The sequence below is a fragment of the Crinia signifera genome, chromosome 19 (assembly GCF_055691185.1).
Source record: "Crinia signifera chromosome 19, ASM5569118v1, whole genome shotgun sequence".
Classification (NCBI taxonomy): domain Eukaryota; kingdom Metazoa; phylum Chordata; class Amphibia; order Anura; family Myobatrachidae; genus Crinia; species Crinia signifera.
In genome coordinates this window covers 118542904-118569580 of record NC_139226.1, presented here as the reverse complement: position 1 = coordinate 118569580, position 26677 = coordinate 118542904, and the positions used below count along the sequence as shown (strand labels likewise).

Below are 26677 nucleotides of genomic sequence, written 5' to 3'. Positions count from 1 at the left end.
ACACGGCCTAACCTTGGACTCCCTTTGCCTTATCCTTGGGTACCTGCTTTGTCCGTTCTGATCTTGACCCGGCTAGCCGACCACGCTTCCATATTCACTCTCATTAGTACTTATACCAACTTACAAGAGAAACCTGACCAGGGGGCCGCAACCAACGTGCCGGGCACCCCCCGAAGCCCACATCCCGATTGTTGGGGTCACTGGAAGAAAACCCCCGGAAAGGTTAGACTCCGCACCCTTGCTTCAGGTGACGCCAATTTTAGAGTTGTTAACCAGTACTCCAGTTTGTGACAGGGCCATGGCCATGATGACACAAACATGGCCACCATGCCCCCAGTATTGTCATCAATAGTGCCATACCATGAGCCTGCCCCTTCTGATGTGTCATACCACCGCTCTACCCTCTGCTGAACCGATCTGGCTGCTTTCTCGAGAGAGAGAGAGCAGCCAGAAGTCGGTAACTATGTGGTAACTATCTATTAAAAACAAATTATTCATTTTATCCAATAAAATATCAGCTTTAGCAGTTTAGTGCAGACTAATGAACTGAACAGTTGATCTCCAACCCATTATCATTAGGGGCCCATTCATCATTCCTTAACCTTGGTGAAAATATCATTTTTCTCTCATCAAATAAACAGCCCTTCTAGTCTAGTTGTGAGCACATTTATTAACACCGGTTGTCTTTTTGAGTAATCTTCCCCAAAAATGCATGTTATTTGCATTACTATGCAAACAAGACACACAAGACTCTTCTGATTATATCTGCATAGAAAAATGCTATGTTACAGTGGTTTTCCTATTTGCATAGTGAAAAAAACGATCCAAAATTAGAATTGCAAGGGAATTGATGGCTTCACACCAAGCATCGCACGGTGCATGCTGTGGCACATCTGTACTTATGAAGGAATGAATAACCTGACACATTCAATATAAAGGTAAAGCAGGAAATATCACTTAGCCATTAATCCCAGTCACAGTAACCCACAGTCCTGATGACACTTAGGGGGATATTCAATCTCCGGCGAGCACCTCCCATCGGGCCCTTTTCAATGCTGTCTTCCCCGATAACATTGAGCAGGGTATCTCGGCAGAACGAGCCCGACATCACAAGCTGTCGGGCTCGTTCTGCCGAGAACAGCCGGGAAGTGACGAGCTGCCGGCTGCAGCTCGCCTCTTCCCAGCTGCAACTCGCGGCCACGCCCCCTTTTCGCTCCCCGGCAGGCGGGACATTAAATCCAGCCTGCGTGTTCTCGGTCGAGCTGACTGAGAACGGGACTGGGTCACGGCGGTCGAGCAAGCTCGACTGCCGTGACCCTGACATTGAATACCCCCCTTAATCTGTGTAAAATGGCACTTTAACTATGAGGTTGGGATTTTTATAAAATTCAAACCAAGTGAGAGATCTGTCACCAAGAGGATGTAGTTTTGCCTCCTTTTCAGATCCAATTCTGATGGGAAATATTGAGTTTAGGTTAGAAAAGTGGAAATTCAGTTGGTTTTGGTTTCCATGGTAATCGAACTTCACATTTCTAGTACATTTCTAGTACAAAGGCTGGTACTTTGTCACTCTCCACTTGACTGTGACTTTTCAAGGCATTTTACATCTTGCCCATAGTCCCTTATCTAAATTGCCATGCACCATTCACAACAGAAGTATAGTTTTACAACATTTTAACAATGGACAATACATATTGCACTTTAGATGGCGTTGTGAGTAGGGATGCCAATACCGGGGCATTTTTTTCAATCCTGGGTTTCGGGTTTGAAAATGCCTAATCTTGGCATTCCCGGGATCCCGGGAATTGGCCTCCTTAATTAAAAAAACTGCCCCCCAAATCGCACATACTCACATGGTGCAGCGGCGGCCGATCATTGGGAGCAGGAGGCAGGGGTGTTCAGCGGTGCAGGCCTGGGATTGCTGCCTAAAGCAAAAGGCAGGGGCGTGCAGCGGTGCATGCCCGGGGTTGAAGCGGAAAGTGGGCGGCTCCCAAGTGCAGGGATTACACCAGAAGGGGGCTGGGTGGCAGTGGTGTAGCCTGTGCAGCGTGACCTCTAACCCGCCATACTATGTAGAGCCCCATGCCGAGGTTCTGGAACTGCCGGGCACCATCTGAGCGTGTACTAAGACGCTGCTTGCCATTAGACTGCTCATGCAGCAGTATTATTCCAAAATCCTGCAGTCTAATCCTGAAATCCCTGCTATTTTGGAGCCAAATCCCATGATCCCGCCAATACTGGTCCAGGGATTGGCCACCCTAGATGTGAGCCGGGTCATCCACCACAATGCACCTATCAGCATTAGGTCTCATGATAGCTAATTAGACAGAAATGGATTTCTGCCATTGCCAATACACTTTATCTGAAACAGACTCCTAACAGCTCCCTGGTTCATTGTTCACTGGATGTTAAACAAGGCACAAAAAAACTGTGGCGCGTGACTCTACTAAACTGACTTCCAACAGATCTATCAGATATCTTTAAACTACCTCAAATTATGGTTGAAATACCTGTAGCTGTGCTTTAACTAGACATTTTAATGTCCTGTTCCAGAAAGGAAATTGGTGCCCCACCCCCCATACTTGAAAAAAGGGACAAAATGCTCTGTAGTTGTGCACCCAAACTTTAGGGGTGTCTCTTTTTGGGGAAGAGGTGTGAGCACATATTAGTACCAATTCACATTACACCACACAGTAGTGTCCATTATTCACATTACACCACAAAGTGCCACTTGTACACATTCCACTTCTGGTTAAACTTTTGGTGTAGCTAAGGTGTTTGAATATCTGAGGCCTTGACCCAACCGTATTCCTCAGGACAAGGGGAGGCTCCAGAGGAGGGGCTGGAGCACAGTTCAAAATTCAAATAGGGGAGGCACAGCAACTGCCACCAACTACCACTCCAAACTCTCACTGGCAGTTGGTGTGGCTCCCCTATTTGAATTTTGGACTGTGCTGCAGCCCCATCTTTGGAGCTGACACTTCTCGGGACCATGTCCCTTCCAATCCCCAGCATTACGATGAGTGAATGCTGTTTTCTGGCATGCTGTGACTCCATTGTTCAGGGAGCTAGGCACTGTGTAAGTCACCAACTCAGGTTCAAGCAAAAGAGACTAGTCACTAGACTGTCCCACTTCCTTTGCCATATGTTAAAGTCTGTGTTGACATATTTACTAAGCCTGACACATGTTTAGTAGCAAAACTTGTGGTGTTATATGGTTTGGTATAGGCCACTGTTTAGTAATTAAACCCCAAACACTGTGGGCCAGATGCACTAAGCTTCAAAAGTGATAAAATGGAGAGTGATAAACAACCAACCAATCAGCTCCTGCTTGACATTTTTCAACACACAGTCTGTGACATAGGCCCTTATTCTGCATCGTGCGGTACGGCCCGCGTGCGGCCGTACCGCCGATGTTTTTAGTCTGCACATGCGCAGAGGTCAATCTGCGCATGTGCAGCCCCATTCGCCGCAGACGTATTTCGTCCGCCGCAAAGGGGGCGTATAGGGGCGTGAGGGGCTTCATACCCTCATTTCCCTATGTATACGCCCCGCGTTTCATGGGCGTTCCCATGCAAACGCGGGGCGTATGCATGCTAATGAGGGTATGACGCCACTGATGGGGGCGGAAAGCTGACGTCGCCGGATGTCAGCTCTCAGCCCCCATACAAGCTATCACACGGACGATTGTCCGTGTGGTCTCAGCTTGCGGGAGCTGCTGTGGCGTGCGGCCCTGCCTTCGATGGTCGACGACCATCGAATGCAGGGGGCAGCTCCCACCATGGTGGAGGCGTACGCCCCACCATTTTTATGCGGATCGCCAGCCGTCCGTGTACGGACGGCCGTGGCGATCCGTCTCGTGGGCGGGGATTGGTTTGTGCGGCCGGAGCACCGTGTGCGGCTCTGGCCGCACCAACCAGAATAAGGGCCTGAGAAGTTATAAGCTGATTGGTTGGCTGTTTATCACTGTTGAAGTTCAGTACATCTGGCCAGGGCTGCCACTACATATTGTGGGGCCCAGGACAGCCCAGACAGACCGCCCCCCCCCCCCCCCCCCCCCCCCCCCCCAAAAAAAAAAACACACTGGTGGGCAGTGGACAGTCTTATTAGTCCATAAGGTGTTTCGTTGCCAGGCATTTTTATTTTTTTATTTTTCATTATTCATTGAATAGGAGTTTTAATTGTTAACTATAGCAGATTATTGCTTATCTTCTTTTCCGGTTATTCACTGAAATTGTATTATTTAAATTTGAATAAAAAATGGAACAATGCGTGAGTGTTCTAAAAGTACAGTATAAATTCATAATAGTCCAATATTCAATTGAACTCAATACAGTATCAATATAATCCTTTGCAGGTAAAATGTACACCATTTGTAAAGGATGAATAGTAGATTAATGATTAGAGACAGGATTATATGCAACAAAAAAAGCTTGAAATATGCATGCAAATATGCAGGAAAAATACTTAAAATATGCATGAAAAGTGTTAAAATATGCTACATTAAATAATAAAAAAAGTTATTTTTAACTTATTTATTTAAAATTAGCCTACAATTAGTTGCAAATAAACCTCATAAATAGGCCCACAGCATCTGCAGATGTCAGTATGCTAGCTGCTACAGCATACTGCAGCGTCCAAAGCTCTTCTTGCATAAACTGCACGGACACTCATCTCCAGCACCGATGTATAAAATGTCAGCATAGCGTGTGAGCAGGGCAGACAACAGGGGGGGTCAAAGGGGACACCTGTACTGGGCCCCAAGCTTGTGAGGGGCCCCAAGGTTCTGAGGGGCTCAGGGGCTGTAAGCATGGCTGTGGCAGTGCAGTAACTATCAATGGCTTATAAAGACACCCGCCTGGAATCCATAAGGGTACTTTCCTGGAACCCCCAGTGAATATGAATTGTTTCTTTTGTAACAAAAAAAAAACACGTTCAGTATGCAGTGTACTAAAATATTCTGCACAAGGGGGCGGGGTATTGGGCCCCAGGATATATCAGTGTACCGGGCCCCACAATTTCTGTTGCCAGCCCTGCGTGTGAGGGCGGCGCAGTGGAAGGCTTCCTCCCTGCGCCGCATACTCACTGTGACACAGCATTTTCTCCATGCCGCATGATGTCACAACCCTTCTGCCCACCTCCTCTGCTGCAGAAGTTTGTCTCTTGGTGTAAAGTCCCAGGCTAGGGGCAGGCAAAGGTTCAGGAGCTTCATAATGGCATCCGCCCTGACTGACTTTTATCAACATGGATTGGCAGCCTAGAGCAGTGTCAGACATAGCGTACATCCAAGGTTCCCCACACTGCGCACATATTGCCCCAGCCTGCACACTCTACCACTACCTGGCCAGCAGCAGGGCAAAGCAGTGCTGTGATTCGCGGGTGGAAAGAAGGTGGGGCCTAAAATATGCACCATCACTAGATTTTAGGTAAAATATGCAATAACCAGTGAGACTGGGCAAAATATGCAAATGCATATGCAAATATGCAAATGCATATAATCCTGTCTCTAGTAATGAGTGTACCTCTAGGGTGACCTAGAAAAGGTGAACTGTGTGGGGTTCTGAGGACCGAGTCTGAGAACCACTGGCCTAGAAGGTTAGCCAAAATCGCACTGTGTACACTGTGGGCAATAGTGATGTGTGACCCCACAGTGTCACTAACCCCTGTGATATAGGCAGAGCAGGAAAGTCGATTTTGACTAATCACACAAACAAAATCACTCACTGCACTTTGTAAATTGCCTTGTAAATGACCGCCCTCTTAAAAAACTTCCAGTTCGTCCGGCATCCCGCACGTCTGCTGGACTTGCACTGCATTACATCCCGTCCTATATATTATTAAACACCACAGATGTAATGTTTTGGGCACTTTTAGAGACGTACTATATACAGATCTCCCTGAGCTTATTGCATCTGTATAGAATTGATCTACATTTTATACTCCTAAGAGGCTGTTCACTTGGCCTGAGCAGTTTAAAGAGAAGGTCTCAAACAAAGTCGTACGCACTGCCACGCGGTTTAGACATACAGATGGCGCCGCCGTCATTATAGCAAGGGCTGGAAATAGAATCGCCAGCCTTTACCAGCCGCCAGGCCCCGCCATCCGGCGGAAGGGAGCGCGCACGAGAGATGCTCGCACACCCTGTTCCGACAGAGCTCCCCACTGCCGTCCGCCGCCTCTTTTTCACCGGTCCCCACCGCCTCCGAACCCCCCACCCCCTAACTCTCTGTTTCAGGAAGGAGGGCAGGGTTTTCGCTGCCGAGTGACTGGGACGCGCGTGCGTGTGAGACGTTTGCGCGTCCCAGTCTGATGGAGTCCCTCTCAGCCAGCGGGGACATTCTGGCGGGCGCAGGAGATGAAAGAGAGGGGCTCCATCTGTATTCAAGCCACTAGAGGAATGGCTTTGCTTGATGTCAGAGTGAATATATTATCCAAGATCCCCCACAACATACATCATTTTGTCTTCACCATACTGTATAAGGCGCAGAAGAGGGGAATATCCCTGCCCTGTATTGGAATAGAGGTCTTTTAAAAACCTATAAACCATCCGAGTAGCAGGACACATGATATCATATATTTCAGGTTCTTTTGACAAATTATTATTTGAAGATCCTGTGATCAAAGTTTTTGCTTGTACTTACCTTGTGAAAACATCCTAAAAAAACAAACCCCGATGAAGTCTCACAAGAGACGAAACGCATTGGGTTATTCTGTTCGCTACTTCTACATGCACAAGTACCAAAAGGAATGACAACATTGACCGTAATATCACAACGAATACCTGAAAATAGAGACTTTTTATCAAATAAATATTTGGATTTTTTATGGACTTCTGGGGTGAAATGTAATAGGACGAGAGATTCAGAAAGTGAGAGATTTGGTAAGAAATCTCCATGTTTTTTAAAGCGGCAATCATTTACACTGCAAAACCAAAACACCCATGAAGAAAAAGAAGTATCTTACAGGGTGCACTGAGAATCAATTGTTTTCATAAAATGTAACCTTTAATTGTTTCAATATAAAAAGTCTCCTATTAGAATGAGACTATATGACCTTGTTTAAGAGTGAAATATTTAAAAGATAGATTGTGATAAAGAATAGAAAAACTGTGTACATTCAATTTAAAATGAGAAGAGAAAGGATGAACGTGTGTGTGTCAGTTTGATTTTGCAGTGTAAATGATTGCCGCTTTAAAAAAAACTGGAGATTTCTTACCAAATCTCTCACTTTCTGAATCTCTCATCCTATTACATTTCACCCCTGATTCATGTTTCTGAGAGAGAGTTTATAAGGATTATATAAAATAATCATATAATTCTAACAACGAGATAGAATATGAATTATTTGGATTAATGATGGACTGGCTTCTTTCGAATAGATATTATATTAGTAGACAAGCTGTTCATTAACATATCTCCGTAAAAACAACAACTGTTTTCTGTGTTCCTTTACTGTAATTTGTAGCATAACGATGATTAACAATTTGAGTGCCAAATTCTCTATGAGCGATGTGAAAAATATCTGCAAGAATACCAGTATTGCTCACATTTGTTATATAAATTCAAATAAAAACTGTGTAAAAAAAAAAGATTATATTTCCTATATAAGGTAAACATTGCAGGTCATTATGATGAATAAAAATGTTCATTTGTCAATTTTCACAGCTATTTTGACAAATTCACTTGGCACTCAAATGGTTGAATTCTTAATACAAGGCAGTTATTCAATTTTCACCTATATTTCAGCTGGGCGGAAATATCGGCCCGTTCAAAAACCTAATCTGCATTCGCAGAAACGGACACTAAATTTGCAAATTAGCTGCCATGTCTGCGTAAAAAGGTATAGATTCGCAAATCCACGTATTTTTCTACTTTTCTACTTTTCAAATTGCTTCCGAGAGCTGGGAAACAAAGTACATTGAATAGATCATATGCAAATTCAATCTATTCTACATGAAAACGGATGATATTTCTGAGGATTGAAAATATCATCCGGGATTGAATACCCCCCTTAGTGTTAATAAAGACATTTATTTTCACTATAAATATGAATAATTCTAAAATAATGCACAATGTTATGATTGCAAGGATTTACATAACAATAACCACTCTGATCTTTTTTTAAAAACCTTCAATAAAAAGGAGTACAGATGGAGCGCCTCTCAGCCAGCCCTTCAGAAAGGGGCACGCGAGCAGCTCTTGTACCCCATTCTGGTGGCTGGAGAACGGTGGCACATGGCGATTCTATGTATCATTAGAGATGTGCGGTCCGGATTCTTCGGAATCCGAACCGCACCGAACGCTGTGATCCGAGTATTGCCGAGCTGCGGCTCGGCAATTTCCGCCAGACTCGGATCCCAAAGTGAGGCCGAACGGCGCCTTCCCGCCATCGTATTCTCGCGAGACCTGGATTCCATATAAGGCGCCAAGCCCGTGGCTCATCGCCATTATATGGGATCCAAGAGGGGGAACAGCTCGCTCCGCTGGCGAGCTCTGCAAACAAGTTTACTTAATTAAAAACTACATTGGGCAGCTCTGAGCATTTTGGGCAGCTTTAGTTCATCCAGGGGTGGATTGGGTCACTGGGAAACCGGGCCATTTCCTGGTGGACCGGTCCAGAACTGGCCGCTTCCCCCCCCGGCTGGGCCGCCGCTGTTCCCCCTTGCTTGTCTGCGGGCCGTGCTAGGGAAGCAGTTAGCGGCTGCGGCATCCATCTGACTCCTGCCCAAACTAAAGATGGCTGCGGCCAGCTAAGACATAATTAATGCTGGCTGGCCGCGTGAGCACTGTATGCTTCCGTTGTTCCAGACCTCTTGCTGGCAGCACATGTAATCTCCTCTGCCGGCCTGGTGGTAAGCGGCATTAACCCCCCCCCCCGGCTGGTGCTTGGTACACCCCCCTGTGCTGATGCAAAAATATCTTGTATGTTGGTGATGAGGGTGTTGGTGATGAGGGTGTTGGTGAGGATATTGTTTGTATCACTCAGACACCAGTGGAAACAGTTGTTGCCCATAGGATTAAAAAGCCCATTGTCATGCCTGGGCAAAAGACCAAAAAATCCACCTCGTGTGTGCGGAATTATTTCTACCCAAATCCGGACAACAACTGTCAAGCTATATGTACCATTTGTAAAGCTGTAGTAAGTAGAGGTAGGGACCTTCGCCATCTGGAAACCTCCTACCTGAGTGGATCTGCATCTCGGAAGGGGACCAGGAGTAAATCTTGTACACAAACTGGCTTTACTTTACTTAAGTTGTCCACCCTCCAGTGTGTACTCTGAAAGAATTTTCAGCACAGCCGGGAACCTGGTCTAATACAAGCTCCTCTCTGCCTCTCACAACATACATACAGATAGTGGTAGATGCTCAAATTAGTTCAGTAAAACTTTTCAGGTGCATGAGGGAGGGGTTAATACTTAGTAAGTAACAACACATTGGTTCCCCAGGCACACTGAATAGTTTTAGCAACCAATCTTGAACACTACATGATAATAGAATTCAGAGATATTGGTTACATATACCTGCGCAGGTGTATGACATGCCCCCAAGCCGCGTCAAGGCTTCTCTGTATGTTGGGGGTCCCTAGTGCCAGGGGCGAATTTAGGGTTCAGTCCGCCCCTAGGCACAACGCTGCCCCCCCCCCATTTTGACATATTCATTGCTCAGGCTGAAGTTTGATTTTATATATATATATATATATATATATATATATATATAATCAAACTTCAGCCACAGCTGTGTACTAACCTTTTTTTTTTAACTGTAGTGCAGTGGACTGGACTCGGGAGGGAGAGAGGGAGAGCGGGAGCCTGGAGCTGAGGCACACACACACTATGACGCCCACCCTGCATGCCCATTGACACAGCAGCCAATAGCGGCAGGGGGTCAGTGGCTCAGCTCAGCATCAGCACGCTGAGCTGAATCTCATGTACCGGACCAGATAGGGACCATTGCCGCGGCTGTACAGCACAACAATCACACGAGTGCAGCTGCAGCATGCCGTCTCCAAGCGGGCAGTGGTGAGTGACAAACGGCGGCGCCGCCGATCATGACGTCACTCGCCGATGCCCACTCCGCTCGGCTATGCTGCTGCACTGCCAGCTCGGCCACTTAATGTTGCCCACTGCCGCCCATAAAATGTGCCGCCCCTAGGCCCGTGCCTCACGGGCCTAGTGGGAAATCCGGGCCTGCCTAGTGCTATATCTAGGTGCAGGGTGTGGCACCCCAAAAACTATCATAAGCTAGGAGGCCCAGCGCGGCATGCCAGTAAGATACTAAGTGTTAATAATTAGTGATAGGAAGCCAAAGCTATACATAAAGAGAGAGATAAATGAAATGTAATTAAAATAAGAGAGAGATAGTGTTAGTGAGGGAAAAGTGTTAATAGAATGTAAGGGCATGCCACACTGGGGGCATGTCATACACCTGCGCAGGTATATGTAACCAATATCTCTGAATTCTATTATCATGTAGTGTTCAAAGATTGGTTGCTAAAACTATTCAGTGTGCCGGGGGAACCAATGTCCTGTTTATACAATGTAAGGGTGTGTGGGAGGGCCCAATGACTATTCCATCTAGCACCTCTTTTATTTGAATTGTATGCTCTTTGGAGCACTGCCAGCTTGTCTTGTGGGGGTCCTCTTTTCTTTCCATGACATCCTCGTTAGAGCATCATCTTTTGCAGGGCCGTTTCTAGACAATTTAGCTCCCAGGGCGAAGAAATAAAAATGCGCCCCCCCCCCCCCCAATACATAGCATGGTATTATAGTAATTTCGCGCGCCGAAGGCGCGCGCCGAAATAGGGGGTGTGGCTTGATATTAAAAGGGGTGTGGCTTAATGTAAGGCGTGGTCTAGCAGGAAAACAATTACCTTATATCACACTTTTGCAACCTGCAAGACCAGACATTGGTTGCTGCAGGAATTGTTATTGTCCTCCCGCACTTAAGTTGGCTGGCTGAAGGCCACACAATGACCTAGTACGCCTCACAATGACAGGCTACTTAAATCATTATACACTATTTATCTGTGATGCCAATTACACATTACGCCGTACACTGTGATGACGATTACATATTACGCCGCACACCGTGATGACAATTACACATTACACCGCACACCAAGATGCCCATTAGACCACACACTGTGATGGCAATTACACAATACTCCCCACATCGTAATGCCCATTACACATTATGCCCCATGTGCCGCTGCCGCACAACCGATGCTGTTTACTAATATGCCCCCACAGTGCCAGATATGCCCCCACAGCGCCACAAATATATACCCCACAGTGCCACATATATGCCCCCACAGTGCCACACATATGCCCCCACAGTGACACAAATATATGCCCCCACAGTGACACAAATATATGCCCCCACAGTCCCACAAATATATGCCCCCACAGTGCCACACATATGCCCCCAGTGCCACAAATATATGCCCCCACAGTGCCACAATTATGCCCCACAGTGCCACACATATGCCCCACAGTGCCACACATATGCCCCACAGTGCCACAGATATATGCCCCCAGTGCCACAGATATATGCCCCCAGTGCCACAGATATATGCCCCCAGTGCCACAGATATATGCCCCCCAGTGCCACAGATATATGCCCCCCAGTGTCACAAACATATGCCCCCAGTGCCACAGATATATGCCCCCAGTGCCACAGATATATGCCCCCAGTGCCACAGATATATGCCCCCAGTGCCACAGATATATGCCCCCCAGTGCCACAGATATATGCCCCCCAGTGTCACAATCATATGCCCCCCGTGCCACAGATATATGCCCCCAGTGCCACAGATATATGCCCCCAGTGCCACAGATATATGCCCCCCAGTGCCACAGATATATGCCCCCCAGTGTCACAAACATATGCCCCCAGTGCCACAGATATATGCCCCCAGTGCCACAGATATATGCCCCCAGTGCCACAGATATATGCCCCCCAGTGCCACAGATATATGCCCCCCAGTGCCACAGATATATGCCCCCCAGTGTCACAAACATATGCCCCCAGTAACAAACTTACTTGGAGAGGGGAGGGGAGCGCATCGTGCTTCTCTCCTATCCCGCGCCCGAGCTCCTATTGGCTGACAGCGGCAGCCCAGTGACGTGGGCGAGGGGACGGAGAAACGCACGATGCGTTCCCCTCCCCTCTCCAGCGTGGAGTCGGGCGGCCGGGGAGACAGCGGCAGCGGCAGCGGCTGCGGGCGGGGGGGTTAGACTGCCGGGCGCCCTGGCTGTTTCAGAGGCGGACAAGCCGTGCAGCGCCCCGGGCTGCTGCACGGCTTGTCCGCCTCTAGAAACGGCCCTGATCTTTTGTTTGAATTGTATGCTCTTTGGAGCATTGCCAGCTTGTTTTGTGGGGGTCCAAACGAACCAGTCATTTCAGCCACAGTTGTGTGGCAGTCCCTGTGGCTGTGTATGTCCTGTTTATTCAACATAAGGGTGGGTGGAAGGGCCCAAGGACAATACCATTGTGCACCTCTTTTCTTTATGTGCTGTTTGGCGCATTGTTTCATAGTTTATTAAAGAGTCACCCTGTCTCTCTGGATCTTATTATTGTGAGCTGTGACTGCTGTCCATGTCCCATCTGATAATATGGTACTATGACTGCTGTCCGTACCCCAACTTGTAATATGGTACTGTGACTGCTGTCTGTGCCCCATCTGTTTATGAGGTACTGTGACTGCTGTCCATACCCTAGCTGTGTTATTACAATACTGTCAGACTGTGGTGACCATTTTGTGCTGTTTGGAGCATTGCTTCTTTTTTTTGTGGGGACCCAAACACAGCCACAGTCGTGTGGCAGACCCTGTGGCTGAAATGATTGGTTTGTTAAAGTGTGCATGTCCTATTTATACAACGTAAGGGAGGGTGGGAGGGCCCAAGGACAGTTCCATCTTGCTCCTTTTTTCTTTATGCACTGTTGGTAGCATTTCTTCATATAGTTTATTAAAGTGTCACACTATTATTTTTTAAAGTGTTCAAAATAGACAGGAAATGAGTGGAAATGAAGGTAATTGAGGTTAATAACACCATAGAAACAAAAACAGGCCAAAATTCTGTGATTTTAGCTGTTTTTATGAGTTTTTTAAAAAAAAAATACAGATCCAAAACCAAAACCAAAACCAAAAAGGGCGTTTTTGGCAAAACCGAATACAGATCAAAAACCGGAGACAGATACAGATCCAAAACCAAAACCGCAAAAAGTGGCCGGCGCACATCTCTATATATCATATCATATTTCTATTCTATCATATTTTTCTTTTTTTCTATCTTCCATCCTTGAAATATAAATTATACAGTATAAAGCCAAATAATCATATTAATGTTGGCTTCTGTTCTGCACCACTTGCAGATTGAACTCATTTACAGCATAATGTTATATTTTATGATTATTCAGGCCTTTAAGGTTTACCGAATAGGATCATGATGTCTATATATCCCTGAATAAGGCTGTTTAGTTGTTCAGACAGTAAAGTTATTCAACATATATTAAAGTAATGCTGTGCAATAATAGTTATTATCCCTGAAAGGGAAACCAATATTCACATGCATTACCCTCAAAGCATATCAAAAACAGTGGCTTCTTCTCCATGTGAGCCTTGAACCCAGACTCATTTATCAAACAGTACAGAGGATGATACCACTATATTAAATCATCCTTTATAGATGAGATTTACTTTGTATTTCAACATTATTTTAACCCTTAAGATAACTACAATAATACAGAAAATAGGAGAGAATAAGGTACAGTAATCCTTTGTAGGAAACATACATAGTTACTAGTGATAAAAAATAACAGCCATAAATATTAATACTACTTAACCCCTTCAGTGGCGTATTTGAAAAAAAAAATCCCACCCCTCGGAGGGTGCAGGGGGGGATCACAGAGGGGGATTGCCCGGTGATCACCAGCACCAATTGCCGCCAGGTATCCCCAGCATCATAGCTGAGGATCCCTGAAAGCAGAGCAGTTAAGCCCACCCCCAGCCAATAGGATTCTAGGGGCGGGCTAAGTGTGAAACGCTTTATGTTGATTCTAGGGTGCCGCGATCAACGCTGGTGGTACCCAGGGGATCAAAAGGTGACGTAGCCCGGATATCTTCCGGAGTAAACAGCTCCGGCATACAGATGGAGCCCCTCTCATTCAGCTCCAGGGCTCACCAGAATTTCGCCGCTGGTGAGTGCTGGCTGAGATGGACTCCATCTGATTGGGCTGCAGGAGCGGCTCACACGCACGAGCGTCCCAGTCACTCAGTGGCAGGGATCGGAAACCCTGCCCATCTCTGCTTCAAGGAGACAGGCAGGGTTAGGGGGGTGTGGGGTTGTGGAGGCAAGCGACGGGGACTGGCGTGGGAATCTCTGTCAGAACGGGGCACGCAAGCGTCTTTTTTTCTGTGAAGGGGCATGTTATTTTTATTCATATGCTTATAGCACATGAATATATATTTAATTTAAAAAAAAAATGTTAATTTTTTTTTAATTTTTTTTTACACAGTGCAGCCAGCAGGGGGCCGGAGCGCTCGAGCCGCTCATTAGATATTCATATATTCACTGCACCCGATTGTTAATATACACGATCGGGTGCAGTGAATACTGGGTCCCCCGCTGGCTATAGGGGGGGGGGCAGCCTGTGCTGCCTGGGTCCAGGGGAGCCCACCTCCCCTCCACATTCCTCTGGAGCAGCCAGGAAGACTTTAATCTCTCTGGCTGCTTCCGTCCCCCGGCTCCCTGTAAGCTCCCTGCCGCGGACGCTCGTCCGCTGCAGGGGTTAAGACTCGCCACGAGTGGCGGCGAGTCTTAAATACATTGAATAGTGGGAGAAGGAGGCTCCGGAACAGGGAGAATCTCCGCTAAAACACGGAGAGTGCATGGAGAGCGAAATAAAACGCTCTCCATGCACGGAGAACTTTCTCATTGAATACTGCCCTAAGAGCCCACAGTTGTCAATGAATGCTTCTTTTACAGCTTTCAAGCCTTTTTGATGATCAATATATGTTTGTGTATAACATCTACAGTTAGAATAGAAAATCTTCCCCCCATTTTATAAATATTATTTGTTGTTGGAAATTAGTAGTGTCACAAGTGTGGGACCATAGCCAGTGGTTGCAAAAAGTGGAGTAAACATTTGTTCTTGGAGAAATCATTACAGAAAATAATCATTTAGTGTAAAACATAAATAATTGCTTTACAGGAAATAACTTTCATCTCATTCTTTTCAATGCATTCAGTGCACTATTTCATGAGGCCCCTCGTTTACCAAGGCTCTGTTCCTTTGCAAGATGCCGAGGTTACATCTCGATGCAATGACACAGACAATGAAGTGACAACTGTAACGCGGCGAAAAGGTTTGCTATTATGTCATTACTAAGGACTTCTTTAAGTTGTATAACATCATGTAATTTTTATAATTGACTCTGAAGTGGACCCAGAAGCTCCTGCATCTGTGTCTATTGGCAGTTGTCAATCTGCAGCTTTATGTAAATGTAGTTACATAGGGGGTTATTTTGGTTCACTCGCAAAGGCACAATCACTCTCTAATGGACAAAACCATATGCACTGCAGGTGGGGCTGATGTAACATGTGCACGGAGAGTTAGATTTGGGTGTTTTATTGTTTCTGTGCAGGGTAAATACTGGCTGCTTTATTTTTACACTGCAATATAGATATCAGTTTGAAGTACAAACCCCACCCAAATCTAACTCTCTCTGCACATGTTACATCAGCCCCACCTGCAGTGCATATGGTTTTGTCCATTAGAGAGTGATTGTGCCTTTGCTAGTGAACCATAATAACCCCCATAGTCCTTTCCTTCTATGCATCCATGTGTATGCCTATGTACGAACTGAGACACCCACTTTCAGTGTACATACACTTGGCCGCACCATCCAAACATGCACCAGCCCTATTGCAGGTGCAGTTTATCCATCTGTGTATGGCATCCCATGTGAATGGTTGGGCGTCTGTGTATGCAACTACTGTGACCGTCATGCCGGCAACATTCTCATAACATGTCCATAAAAAATGATTCACTCAATTACATTTCTAGCCCAAATTCATAATCCCAACTGTCAGAACTCTATATGGGGGTGATGCTCTAACATCCGCACCCCAGCTCCTCCCCCTATTGCCGCACTTCGCATTCATAATTATCGCATATGCACTAACATATGCGATAATTATGGCAAAGGACAGTCCTTTGCGATAGAGTCAGCGGGTCCCTGCACCCAGAAGTGGATCAGTGCAGGGAGGAGGAGGCCACAGGTCCGGGCAGCACAGCTCTGTGCTGCCCGGACACAGGTGGGGGGGGGGCGATGCGGGGTGGCGGGGGTCCGTGCGGGGCGGCGGAGGGTTGCGGTAGAAGCCCATAGGCTTCTATGGGGCATCGCCAGATTTTTCTGGCGATGCCCTCCACCGCGGTAACCCGGCGGGGATGCTTACAGCATTCCAAAATGCGGTAAAAACCCAGATAACGGGGTTTTTACCGCATTTTTAGCTTAGAGAATCTCCCCCTATGTATTTATTGTATTACACATTATTTTATTTATTATGTGTGTCTGCAATGGAATTCACCAGATTTTTCCTAAACTTTTAGTTCAACTTTTTTAATTAATTCCATAGTATTTCTTAATTTTAAATATCAAAATATGGCTCTAGAAAATCAGAACTGTCACCGATATCACGTACGGAGGAGGGCATTTCATTTATTTTCATATTAGAACCTGACATCATTTTACATAATTTGCAACTGCTGGTCCAGATCTCAGCCATGATTCGTAATTTGGTGGCTTCCTACAATTTTGATCTTCCTATTGGAAGTCTGACCTGCCAGTCACTCAAGGCATCCCATCGGGAGGTGTTCCCTCCCTCCGGGATGCCTCTCTCTGCGCAAATGCGCGGCAGCCCCCAAAACGGGTCTTGTGCATGCGCTGCAAACCGGGAACCCGAAAGGCAGCCCCCGGAGGCTTGCGCCAGCGCATGCGCAGTATGTATGAAGGTACTGCACATGCGCTGACCCCGTGCAGGGGACAGGGGTGCTTCCGGGGACGGCGGCAGTTGCTGGGGCTGGTGATGGCAGTGGAGGGGGTGGCCCGCATTGCGGCAGCCCCCCTCCTTTATAATGGTAAGAGCCGCAACTGGGTTTGACTGTGTCTAATTATAGACAGCACTGAGGGCCAGTTTTATGGTGAAAAACTCTTATCGTAAGAAATCATTCTTTCATAAAATGGTTTCAGTATCTTTCAGAATAAACACAGAAAACTTCTTGTTGGAAGTGCAGGTGGATTACAGAAAAGAATGGCTCTTAACTTGTCATGAGAGATGGAATTCCGATTGGGGGACTCTTGTATGCAAACATTTGGGTTACATCAGGTAAAAAACATTCTGTGAAAGACCTTACTTATGTAATCTATCATTTACAAATTTACAGTAATTCTAAAGCACAGCAAAGGATGCTTCGGTATTGATATCCAACCAAATACAGACACTTATTCATTTTCACCAGTTAAAATCCATCATTATTTATCATTATCTTGAACATATAAAAAGCTCTTTAATACAAAAACTCTCCAATTGGGAAAATGATGGAATATATTTGAATATATTTAGTCCAGTGCTAAACCAGTACAAATATAAGAAAGATACAAAATACATAATAATGGTAATTTCCATAAGTGCAAATAGGGGGAATGTCAATCTTGTTCTATTTGAAATGTTTAAAACAGTTAGTACAGTATGTATGCAGAGAGGAGCTTGACGGGTGACTGACTAAGACTCAGAGATCAACTTATACTGTACTCTCCTGACGTGTATCAAAAAACAATTATAGTGCCAAGAGAACAGTAAAAGAGAATACGATTCTGCTTCTTGGTTAAGGGTACAAAAGTTGCTAATATGTAGGAAATAACTTTTAAAACAAAAGTTTAAAGATTATTATATTTATTATTATTGATATAATAATCATCATCATCCTAGTAGTAGTAATTATGAGAATATTAATAATACTGTGCAATAAGAAAGGATATTAACCCCTTCAGTGGTGTTTTTTTTTTTTTTTTTAGGGAGCGCTCCCCACTGGGCGGGTTTTTTCTGGGGAGCAAGCCCTAAAAAAACCACCACTGTGACCCCGGGTCCGGGCAGCGCCGCTGAAGTGTCTATCAGCCGCTGCCCAGCCTTGCCCCAGGCTGAGTGCGGCCTGATGTTACAAGGTCAAGCCGAACAGAGCAGGGCCAGGCAGCAGGTGCCGGGCAGCCACTGAAGCTGAGTGCGGCGCTAATCTCAGTTCTCAGCTCAGCTGCGCTGCCCAGAGGAAGGGAGTGGCACTCCCGAGAATTTTCTGGGTTCGCCAGTCTGCGCACTGGAGCAAAACCCGTAAAAATTCTCGGGAGTGCCACTGAAGGGGTTAATATTGCAAAATAGTTATTGTATTTCCAACCCTATTATTCCTAAATCCTAATATTTTAATCTGTAACACATAAGGTAGAGCTAAATCTGGTACTTGTGTAGTTTCACGGCGCCAGCATGGCGCCGTGCTACTTCCGGTTTGTACGCTCTGCAAACTAACTTAACTCCATGCCAACATAGATAGTTCATACCCCCACTATCCATGTTGGCATGGAGTTGATTTTAGATAGCGTGGCGAGCGTAGCGAGCCACCGAGCCCGCAGCGTGGGCGAGCGAAGCGAGCCCCGCGAGCCCCGCAAGGGGACTCAGACACACGGCGCCATGTTGGCGCCGTGAAACTACACAAGTACCCTAAATCTTTAATGGGCAATATAGTGTTAAATGTATTTAAATACACATCTAAAAATGTTTTATTTATAAATTTAAATATATGACAACATTGTATGAAATAATGGTACAAAATGTTCTAGCATTCTAACTAATCTGACTCATCTTTCTATTTCATTTTGATTATTTCCTAAAGGTTGATGCACCACAAGGCTGTGAATTTGACAAATATCAAATTAAACCACAGTCAAGAGTTTGTTCAAATCCCGCTTGGACAAACAACGGCACATGAACATATTTGGAAAACTAGGTATGTAGTGAGTAAAGCGTGTCCAGCTCCACTTGCAAAGGTAAAGTAAGTGTAACTTACTGTAATAATATAAATAAATATATAATAATACAGATTTACACTGGCAGATAAAATATATAAATTGTGTTGGTCATGAAGTAATGCTAGTAACACTGCACTGCAATAGCTATAGTAACAGCAACATGTGAAGAATGGAGTAGAATTGTAGTATAATAGGAGTGGAACAGACTTACATTTTTAGTAAATAAATTACTAAAGGCAAATTCATGAACATTTACTAGACTGGCTAAAACCATTTTCCAAAAACTATTATATAGGTTCAATGTATGAATTTTTTTGAAAGTTTTTATGTATAAATGTATGTGCCACCACAATCTTCCTGCATCAGTTTAACTAAAATCAGAAAGTTTCACAAGATCTGGAGAGCCACAGGTTGGCCTGTCCTGGACTACATGATCATTCAAAATGTCATCGTGTTGAGAATGTCAGAATGACAATATTATGAAATGAAGCTTATGGTGTGTACACATGGTGAGATTTGCCATGAGATTTTAAATATATAGTCAAAACCACATCGGGATGGCATGCAGATCACAGTTTTTTTTACCTTGCAATCCTAATGCCAACCTCATGCGCACTCCCGCATAGCACAAATCAATGCCAGATAGACAGGGCTGCATTGTCTATATATTACAGATCTGTACTATATAGTCAAAATTGCAGGCATGTGTGTTGGCTTGCCACTTGATTCGATCCAGATGTGATCCGATCACATCGGCATCGAATAGAGTTAGACCGCAATTAGGTTTCGGCCAAAATAGGATATTTTTAAAAAAAATTCTGTTGACATTCAAAATATTGGCATAGGGGGAGGTGTCTAAACCTTCTGAGAGAGTGGATTGAGACAACTACCAACCAATCAGCATCGAACTGTCATTGTTCATGGCAGTTAGGAGCTGATTGTCTGTCACTTTATTTCTCTTCAACATATGATATATCTCCCTCATAATGAGTAGGTCAATATCATGTTAGGGTCAATTCTATGAGTGTTAACGTGTCAAATGTCACCATTCTGATCAAGTCTACTCAATGAATGTCAGCATTCAGACCATGTTAACATAATGAATGTTGACACAGGGTGTGTCATATATACAGTATTGCTGGATGATGTTCCCACGGGCCATGCCTCCCATTTGCTGTCACTGTGGCAGCATACTCAGTGCTCTGTGAGCTCCTGGCATGTCACTAGTCTCCTGATAGTAGATGCTGTGTGCTATGCAGAGCAGTAAGTGACTCCCAACTGACCCCCACCACAGGACTCTGCACCTGTGGGTGGGGCAGTGGGAAAGACTGCCAAAAAATGAGATTGTCCTGCAAAAATCGGGGCAGTTGGAAGGTATCAATATGGAAAAATCTAAAATACTTCTGGTATCTACACTCAATATAATGACGTGGGCAGGGTTAAAGATACCGTGTATTATTGGTTTCAAACATTACCAATATAGGTTTTGTATGTGCATCATAGAAAAATATATAACTAAAATTAGATCTAAGTTTTCTAATTAAGTTAACATTTTTCCAGTAACTATATGTTTTTTTACAAATGTGTTCTAAAATTAAGCTCCACCCAAAATGTCCATCAAACAATGTGAAAAATTTGTTTTAAATATCACTTTCCTCTCAGGAATTTCTAGCCTTTTTAATTTCTTCGTCTTTGATCTGAAAAAAATGTGCCTTCAGTTCAATAAGCATATCATTCCACATACAAGGTAGGTGGAACTCAGATATCTTTTAATCCTTGGAATCCTTCACGATAACACTGTAAAGAACTCCAAATACAGACAAATAGTGCAGTACTATTTCATATACACACCCTTGTGCCAAGAGACTGATACAGGACTGGGTGTCCCGAGAACTTTTTGGTGAGACCAGATGGTGGAATACATGGACGGTATCCGGGACTGAACAGGTGTCCCCCTCTTTACATCTTCTGGAACTCTACCACGGAACTCTGTCTCCTTTGGGATACCATGTTACTATGGTGAAATGCGATTTTTTTATTCTTTAAACTGTGAGTGTATTTTATGAATACATTTTGTGTGTGTATATGAAATAGTACTGCACTATTTGTCTGTATTTGGAGTTCTTTACAGTGTTATCGTGAAGGATTCCAAGGATTAAAAGATATCTGAGTTCCACCTACCTTGTATGTGGAATGATATGCTTATTGAACTGAAGGCACATTTTTTTCAGATCAAAGACGAAGAAATTAAAAAAGGCTAGAAATTCCTGAGAGGAAAGTGATATTTAAAACAAAATTTTCACATTGTTTGATGGACATTTTGGGTGGCGCTTAATTTTAGAACACATTTGTAAATTGTTTGTGAATGTATATTGGTACTTGGTGAAAGTTACTGGTGTTTCGAAATAGCTGCAACCCATAGGTGAAGCGCATTGATAAGACAAAACTTTTACTTTATATACAGTAACTAAATGTGTCTATGATTCTACTATAGATTTGTTTTCAATTCCCTGCCCCCTGTAATTCCTCATGAAATTCCTTTATTATATTATATTTGTCTAAGTAATATTGTTTCTTTATTTTAACATTGTACAGGAGAGGTTGTCTTTCTGGGCGTATTGTTGCACTGAAGTGCTCAGGTGAGTCCTAAAATGTGTCTATGCTCATCTCCTCTTGAAACATCCTATATTGTCTTTTACTCAACTTTTTCATATTCAAATTAAATCAAATTTGAAAAACCAGTAACAAGTGCACTCAAAACATCCCACTGTAAAAAATTCAGATCTTCCAGACATCGCCGCCTTTCTCCATTACCTGTAAAGCAAGATGGCACTACAGGGTACAATGGACTCCCTTTCCTACATGGCTCATGTTGCATTGCCACTGGCTGCTGGTTTGAGAGATCTGATTTGCTTGCAGCGGGCTCCAAGTGTGATACAGTATGTCTCTGCATGGCTGCCTGCTTATGTGTCAGCGGCAGTCAGCAGACTGATCTAGTCTACACTGCTTCCACCCATTCCATGGCCCCCCACTTTGCAGATACTGGAAGTGTTTGCTGGAACCACCTCTGTCAGCTGTCTGCATGGCTAGAAAAAAAGAGGGGTTTGTGGAGCGCTCAAAGAATATAATAATTGATTTGGGAAGATAGATTTACAGAAAAAAAGAAATGATCAATTGGGTATCACAAAATATAAATTCATTTAATTGTCGCATATATAGAGGATATAATAAAAAGAATATTAAAAAATACAGTTAATATAGATGCACAGAAAATACACATAAAAAGTGGATATATTGCACTTATGGAATATAGTGAATAGCATACAGTAAACCACTTGTTAAGGAAATGAAAATGTTTAAAGGACAAGGGATACTTAAGTGAGTCGTGCTTGTTCCTGGATAGTGCTCTCCTCTTGTTGAATATTTGTAGTCCCCACGTGGGATGGGGGGGAGGCTGGGGGGGGGGGGTGAGTTGAAGGTGAATCCGGATACAATTTGTACTTGTGGGTGTCCAATTGTCCTACTGGAGACCTTGATCTTTGGTTCCACTGGTGGGCAAAAGATGGAAATACCTCACTTCTCAGAAAAAGGCTCCAGAAATCAGCAGGTGGTGGTTTTCCCAATTTGTACATCCAATGATGGTGTGCCGGAAAGGTGTGGGGTTGGTCCGTGGGGAGACAAGAGGAGCAGCTGATTCAAGGGGATGGAATGGTGGTGTCCAGAGTCCAACAAAGAAATTGGTTTGGCCTGACGCGTTTCCTTGTACTGGGACAACTTTATCAAAGGTATGATACCTTTGATAAAGTTGTCCCAGTACAAGGAAACGCGTCAGCCAAATTAAGTTCTTTGTTTGTACAGGAAGCCAGCTCTCTGCTTTTCACAGCCCGGAATGGCAGTCCCAGAGGGATCAAACACCTGCCTTTACAGCAGGTGGCTGGCAGGTAAGAATTCCAATAAAATCTGATATTGGTAAATGTATGGGAACAAATGACAATTGACAATTTGCTCGCAAATACTGGAAAACAAACAAAATGGTCTTTCGGACAAACTATTTAAATCTGATTGACTAACCAATTTATCCGAGCAGCCAATTTTGTCTGTTTTTGAGTTTGTGGAGCAAGTGGTTACTTCTTTGCTCCCAGGCATTACAAGATTTTTGTTCCAAACAGCCATATTTGACAGTTAATCTTAGAATGTGTATTCAGCTTTAGAGAAACCTTGCTAAACAGAAATTCTAAGCATTTATTAGTTACATGTGTAACATTATGTTGTGACTGTTGACAGTATGTGCAGCCTCGTATGTAGTGAGCATGCTACGTATGTGTCCTCTCCCAAGAGCTGGGCAATCCTGTTTATCGTATATGTTAGCATTTCTCTCTGGAATAGTGCAACCTTTTCATGAACCTTCATAAACCTAATAACATACCTGATATCATGTCTTCAGAATGTGGATCTCGCTCCAAATCTTCCAGAATTATTGGGGGAAGTGATGTGACCTTGGGTCGTTGGCCATGGCAAGTCAGCCTATACATTAACAATAAGCATGTCTGCGGTGGCTCCATCGTGGCACATCAATGGATCATAACCGCTGCACACTGTGTACACAAGTAGGTCTTCAGAAACTCTTTAATGCTAAATGTAAATAATAACTTTCTTCATAGAAAATCTAAAAACACTGTGTTACTGAATCTTGCAATATGTCTAAAAGACTTGATACATGACAAATAATTTACGCCCATATGCAGCATTATAGAGCACATTGCTTTTTTGACTTAAAGAAGAAACAAGTGCAGCAATACTGTCCATGTGCCACTTGCTTGTCTATTTGTGTGCATGTAGACAGCGGCATTACAACGGGGGTGCGGGCCTCAACCTGCAGAAGGGATGACACCAAGGTGCAGACTCCTCTTCCGTGACAGCAGCCATATGCTGCACTGTAACATTACAAGCAGCTCCTGTAGCTGTGTAAGGAGCCTGCACTGCAGACCAGAAAGTCTCCCGGACCCCCGGAGTGATAGTTACATAGTAGGTAAGGCTGAAAAAAGACTTGCGTCCATCTAGTTCAACCTGGTATAGATATCTCCATTGCTGATTTGGTAGGTTCTGGTATTTTACAGACAATTTATATTTCTTATTTGTACCCATGGATGTTTTTCTCCAGTAAATGTTTGTCCAACTTTGCCTTGAACGCATTTAATGAGCCAGCCGTTACCACCTCTCTGGGAAGAGAGTTCCAGAGTTTGACTGTTCTGACCGTAAAGAAATTCTTTCTACTAGCTGAATGAAATCTTTTTTCTTCTAATCTATACTCATGCCCTCGCGTCCTAGATTCCTTTCTAGTAGAAAAGAGGGTACGTGACAGTTCCTTATATTGGCCCTTGATATACTTGTACATGTTGAGCATGTCCCCCCTTAAACGTCTCTTTTCTAATGTAAATAGTCCCAAATTGCTTAATCTCTCCCCGTAGCTTAAATTCTCCATTCCCCTAATAAGCTTTGTTGCTCGCCTTTGGACTTTTTCTAATTCTATGATGTCCTTTTTATAGTGTGGGGCCCAGAACTGCACTCTGTACTCTAGGTGAGGTCTCACCAATGCTTTATATAGTGGCATAATTACCCTCAAGTCCCTAGTTTCCATTCCCCTCTTAATACATGCCAGAATTTTGTTGGCCTTTTTTGCAGCTACATTACAATGGGCACTACATCCTAGTTTGCTGTCTATTTGGACTCCTAGATCCTTTTCAAGTATGGAATTACCCAGTTCCTCTCCGCTAAGGTTGTAACTTGCACACTGGTTGTGTCTCCCAAGGTGCATAACCTTACATTTATCTACATTGAACCTCATCTTCCATTTTTTTGCCCACTCATCTAGAATTGCAAGATCATTTTGAAGCATGGTGACATCTTCTGGTGATTTGATGACTTTGCTAAGTTTTGTATCGTCCGCAAAGATGGATACATTGCTGAGTAACCCTATCCCAATATCGTTAATAGTTACATAGTAAAACATGATGAAACGGGGATACAGGCACAAGGCCACGCTTCCTTGTCAGCAAAGCCACATACCCTTTTTTCCTGCACATTAGGTCCACCGCACTAAGGATTTTATTCTGGTTGACTCGCTCAGCTGAAAATTTGGGTGGAGAGGGGCGTGTGGTGCTGGCCTGGCCCATTCGCGTATGTGAACGCCCAGCATTTCATGCGCGTTCCCATGAAAACACTGGGCATACACATGCTAATGCGTTCATGATGCACGTGCGGGGGGCGGACAGCTGACATAACCAGAGGTCATCCAGATGTCAGCTGCCCACCAAATTGAATTCTACACACATATATACGAGTGGTCTGGACCACCCTTACATATACGTGCGCCTTCACCATCATTCGATGGTCAGCGACCATCGAAAGATGGGGGAGGTTCCCACTGGCATGCGAATGGATGTTCATGTAAAACATCCGCTTGCAAGCCTTGGAAACGCTTCCCACATGTGAATGGGTGGCGCCGGCTAACCATTCGCAAGGCGGGAGTTAGAGTGACTTGCAAGGATGCGAATTCGCATCCGAGCAAGTCAACCAGAATAAGGCCCAAGTGCCACCATTTTCGAAAAATTATTCAGGGCCCACCACAGCTCTCTACACCCCTATGTGTGTTCCTGTACTGTAGAGCAATTAGATTGTAAGCTCCTGTAGTGCAGGGACAAATGTGGGTGAATAACGTTCTCTTGCAGCAGAATATGTTGCCGCTTTGCTCATAAAAGGTTTATAATAGCCATGTGTATCCCATTATATTGGCTCTATAATAAAAAGCATCTGACTATATCATTGCTGTATATTTGATGAACAATTGCTTTTAAGTTACAGGTCTCCTCAGCTGTCCAGCTGGTCCGTCCTTTCTGGCATTGTCAGTCACTCCCCAATGAGGATGAAAGCATCAGCAGTGGAGAAAATCATTTATCACCAGAACTATGATGACAGAAGTCACGACTATGACATTGCACTGATGAAACTGGAGAAGCCCTTAAATTATTCGGGTCAGCTACATATTGGATGTAATGTATATGGGGTGATTCTGAATGGCATTGTAATGCACGGTTGCAGGGAAGCATCTGTGCAATACCGTACAAATAATATAAATATAAAGGGGCATCTGCAGGAATTAGATGCCTCCAGCATGTATCTGATATTTGAGGCCTGTGTCCCAAGACTCAGCATTGGGTCATCATCTCTATCATCATACAGTAAATGCTGCAGCTCTGAGCCAGTCTACTTAAGCTGCCAGCATCAGTCAGTCCTGTCCAGGAGGTCTGCATCCAATGATGCAGACCCTGGGGTCGACACGCCCCCACACAACAGTGGTGACACCCCTTAGCCCCTTTGAAGAACAGACCCAGTCAGCACAACAAAATTATTGACGTTCTGTGGCTAATGGGGGCTTGCAAGAAGTCTCACTGTACCCAAACCATATCTCCCAACTATCCCAATTTTTATGGAATAGTCAAGTTTTTCAGGATTGTCCCGCATCCCACTTGCAGTCAGCAGTGTCCTTTAGTGGGGTGGAGGGGCAGTTTATAGTTCCCAGTGAATGCATTCATACAGCA

General features: G+C 44.4%; 1 protein-coding gene across 2 annotated transcripts in view; it reads left to right on the top strand.

The window, feature by feature from the left end:
* The window catches only part of TMPRSS5 (transmembrane serine protease 5), a 63077-nt gene that overhangs the window by 21886 nt on the left and 14514 nt on the right, over positions 1–26677 (top strand). The window contains exons 4-9 of one of the 2 annotated variants that reach the window (XM_083162010.1): positions 15249–15365; positions 17253–17388; positions 18944–19057; positions 21675–21718; positions 23524–23686; positions 25941–26110. In XM_083162010.1, coding sequence (XP_083018136.1) covers positions 15249–15365; positions 17253–17388; positions 18944–19057; positions 21675–21718; positions 23524–23686; positions 25941–26110 — 744 coding nt within the window. Of the gene's footprint in view, positions 1–15248; positions 15366–17252; positions 17389–18943; positions 19058–21674; positions 21719–23523; positions 23687–25934; positions 26111–26677 lie in introns of both variants that reach the window. The other variant, XM_083162009.1, reaches the window with a different exon arrangement.